We start from the raw sequence: 4,326 nt of genomic DNA on the forward strand, positions 1-4,326 counted from the left end.
TCACACCTTCACAGGAAAAGAAAATAGCTAGCGTTTCAGCATCGGAGGTTGGCAGGGCAAGGAGAGTCATTTCTGGGTTTCACACGTAGTGTAGTGAGTTCTGGATTGAATCATGCACTCGCCTCTGGCATCTCCTACCTCTGTCTTTCTCTTTGTACTCGCATTCTGTCTCACTGGCTTAACTCTAGGTCAGTCTTCCATAGAAATGGGAAATAGCCGCAGGGCCAGTCATGGCAGATGTCCTGGCTTTCCACTCTTTGAGAGGAGAAACACCATCAGATTTTTGTCATGAACTGTTGTTTCTTGTAAATGTACTGCACACAAACACGGGACGTCATCCAATAGAAGGTTCTCTGGTAATTCACTGGAACTCCCCCATCAATTTCAGGAATGTTCTTGTTTATTTTAAGGGCCTCGTTCATTTACCGCTGGTTTCAAGTGCTTAACAGTGTTTGTTGATGTTGTGTCCTCAGAGACGCATATACTTTGACTCTCCCGTTGAATTCAACGCTGCCTTAAGGGTCGAGGTAAAACACTAAACATATCCTTAAGATGTTCTCTTCTACCATTAGAAACGTTTTTTTTACACATGCATAATTACTAATATCAGAGTCCTATCCTCATCTTTGTCCAAACGGTCTGCCCACTGTGCTAACCTAGACCTACCAGAACACTGAGATGGCCCAGCCGGATCACAACGCAGAGATCTTTAGGACCCTGCGCTACCTGAGCGGTGTGCTTGAGAGCATCAAGAAGCCACTAGGAACCCGAGAGAACCCAGCCCGGTTCTGTAAGGACCTGCTGGACTGCCAACACAAGCTGTCTGACGGTTAGAATTTCCCCTCATCTTGTACTCATGTGTATGTATGCGTATGTGGTCCAGTCTGGTCCAAGTCCATTACCTTTGGAATACCTGTTTTGTGGTGAACCTCTACCAAGTCATTTTAATTATTTGGAATGTTGCTTGTGCTTGTTAGGCCGGTTCTGGGTCGACCCAAACCTGGGATGTCCATCAGACGCCATTGAGGTCTTCTGCAACTTCACTGCAGGGGGGCAGACCTGTTTGCACCCGGTCACCTCTAACAAGGTAACAAACCCAAGTTCAGATGAACTCCAGCACCAGACGACACCAGCACAGGGCCTCCAGAAAGTGTTCATTCCAATTAAATTCCATAACTGAAAAAAAAGGTACTGTAAGGGCCCAAGGTGACGAGAAAAGAGAGCTTCTTAGGCTAGTATAATTTCATGTCTTATTTATTTAAAGCTCGAGTATCTGCTGCAGCATCAGTTTTATTTGTGTTGTACGTGTGTGTGTGTGTTGTTAAGGTGTGAACCACACAGTTTTCAAAGCATTTTTCTCTGGCGATCTGTTTAGTAGAAAGGACAATTTCCCAAACTGACCAAACTAGGGGTGTACCTAGTCGTACACCCCTTTCAAGTACTAGTACCTATTTTTGTTATGAACTTCTTCCTACTCCATTTTGAACAAGGGAATTTCTCATTTGAATTAATTACAATTATTATATATACATATATATATATATATATATATATATATATAACATATATATTAAATCATAAAAATAAAAAAAATCATTAGAATATTAGCTTGTCCAGAGATGTTGAACGACCAGCCCCAACCCTCTGCGTCTGCTTCTCAGATGGCGTTTGATGTGGGGAAGGTCCAGATGAAATTCCTCCACCTTCTGAGCACCGAGGCCAGCCACGGCATCACAGTCCACTGCCTCAGCAACCCACCCTCCAGAAGCATGGACAACTTCAGTGCCCGCCGCCACGACACCTGGCTGAGGTTCCAGGGATGGAACGGACAGACATGGGAGGCAGACACACTACTTGAACCCAAGGTGCTACGAGACGAGTGCAAGGTAACAAGTGCGAGTGTTCCGTCTTCTCCCGTCAACCCGAGAGAATCCGAAGCCGTGTCATTTCGGTGTTTCAATGTTGGTTTTCCCCTCCTTCCGTCAGATCCAAGATGGCAGCTGGCACCAGTCGAGTTTCGTCTTCCACACTCAGGACAGCCGTCAGCTCCCTATAGTCGACATGCAGGAGCTCCCAGCACCACAAGCCAAAAGCCAGCGACACCTAGAGGTGGGACCCGTCTGCTTCCTCTAAGGCGACCAACCAGAACCTGCCCTGAATATTTATAAACTACAACCAAACAAGCCGTCACACAAAATGGCGGCTTCCCAAGGAGAGTCTCTCAAAAGTCAGGCGGGGGTGGATCTCCTCTTGTGAGAGACAGGTGCCCTGTCCAGCGTGATGGCCTTTTGACTTCTGAGGAAAAATTTGGTCCATAGGACACCTTAGGCCCTGACGGCCTCAGGACAGCAGTGTATACCAATATTTATCAAATAAATGTGTAAAGTATTTTTTGTTTGGATGTTTGTTTTGAAAAAAATAAAATAAAGGTGCTTTTGGTTCACTGCATCTTGGACCGATGGTTCTCCCTGATCTCAGGGAAGGGCTGGTCCAAGTAACACCCACTGAAACCCCCATACTTTGTTCCTCCTTTCCCCCCTCATACTGCCATCCTCCATCCTAAGCAGGGGCCTAGTCCAAAGGAGAGCTCCAAAGTTCCTTAATATGAGCATTGTCCAACTGCAGGCTCCTAAGAGTGCAATAGCTTGTGGATTAAGCGTGAGAGATTCGAGTATTGCATATTCAATCATGGGTCTTCTTGGACCATGTGGTTTTATGTCAGTTTCAAATCTGTTGTCCGACACAGCTGGACTTGTGCATCTTGACAGATGGTGCTACCTCCTGCTCGTTTGCCTTCACAAAGAGGTGCTTGTGTCAAGTTTCTACTTTTCATTCATGTTGTATGTACTGGTTACATCAAGATCTGTTCTGTTGTAAGAGTACTTCCGTATATTAATTTGGTCATACTGGTTTCTAATTTATAAGAACCATTTTTTGTTTGGAATAAAACTACATTATATATTTTTCATAATTTGTCGTTGTATAAGATAGGTTACCACTTGGGCCTATCATTGGTGCTGCAACAGGTAGTTATCAGTGAGTTTGACATTTTTCCTGTGTATATTTTGACAGTATATGTTTGATTATTTATATCCTTTGTTTTTGTTCACCTTACCATACCCCAATAAATTATACTCTCAGAGATCTATTTGGTCAGCTTCAATTAAGTCCAAATAACTATTTATGTAAAAATGTGTATTAGTTTGTACACTCACATGTGACTGTATTTGTATTGTATACTTTCACGTTCATCAAACGGTTGTTAATAGGATATACTGGCAGCTAGCATTGGCCAGAGTCAGAACTCAGTACAGATAGCAGTCATCATGTTCTTAAGTTATGTGTAATTATATAAATGTTCAGGAGGATAATGTTAAATGTGTAAATATAAAATATGTTGACACTAAATAAATGCCATGTTTTAATCCCAGTGTGGTTTGCCATGTGATATGTTCTGTATGTTGCTAGAGGTTGTCCCATGAGTGAGCAAACTTACTAAAGTACAATTTGTATTATATTTACATTCACTGTCACTGTCCTCGTTCAATTGCTTTATGTCCTCACCATACATTATACATACAGCATACAATATCCTTAGTAGCAAGACAAGGTGGCTGATTAACTGTACATTGCAGAAAACATTGTTTTCATTGGGAGCCTTAAATCCTGTGACCTTATGACCTAGTAGGGCAACCATTCAGGCACACAATAAACTTGTACCTTGAATAGCCACTAATCAAGGACAACAGTCTCCTGTTGTGTTGCTTGAATTCAACCTAGGAAAAGTGTAAGCATGTGGTGTGTGCATGCTTTCTTAAGGTTTAATTATGGTTGTCCCTTCAGAGATATTTTTTCCAGACATTACTCACCAACTTATTTATCAAGAAACAAAAGCTGACATTTCCCAGTTAAACTGTCATGACCAAACCAAGCAAATAAACTGTAGGAAATACGCCTATATTTGTAGAGTATTCCATTTTGCATTCTTGGAATCAGATGTATTCCAGATGGAGTCAGTGGGACATTTCTAAAGTAGGCGTTGATGTGTTTAAGACTTCATTATCCTGCTTTGTGTGTTTGTTTATCTTTAGAACCTTTCATGATGGGGAGTCTAGATACCCACTATGTAAAACATCTTACATGCAACAATACATGGAACTAAATATCAACAGCTGGGATTCCCGTGTTTATAAATGCATGTTCAATTTATCACATTCATGATACATCCATCACACGACAACATGGCATGTGTATATACGGTAGTTTGAACACTCGGGGGCGTTATTATACGGTGCGAGAAACTAGCCACGTGCCGTACAAGTTGTG

At 42.2% G+C, this 4,326-nt stretch overlaps 1 protein-coding gene across 1 annotated transcript in view; it reads left to right on the plus strand.

Moving 5' to 3' along the window:
* col24a1 (collagen type XXIV alpha 1) overlaps positions 1–3,144 on the plus strand; it is a 71,825-nt gene extending 68,681 nt beyond the window's left edge. The window contains exons 56-60 of the mRNA XM_084692289.1: positions 474–527; positions 661–829; positions 978–1,087; positions 1,662–1,886; positions 1,987–3,144. Of these exons, the coding sequence (XP_084548415.1) occupies positions 474–527; positions 661–829; positions 978–1,087; positions 1,662–1,886; positions 1,987–2,133 (705 nt within the window). The 3' untranslated portion in view covers positions 2,134–3,144. The remainder of the gene's footprint in view (positions 1–473; positions 528–660; positions 830–977; positions 1,088–1,661; positions 1,887–1,986) is intronic.
* The last annotated feature ends 1,182 nt before the right edge of the window (positions 3,145–4,326 follow it).

Source organism: Hypomesus nipponensis, chromosome 26 (assembly GCF_054491055.1).
Source record: "Hypomesus nipponensis isolate SF chromosome 26, ASM5449105v1, whole genome shotgun sequence".
Lineage (NCBI taxonomy): Eukaryota > Metazoa > Chordata > Actinopteri > Osmeriformes > Osmeridae > Hypomesus > Hypomesus nipponensis.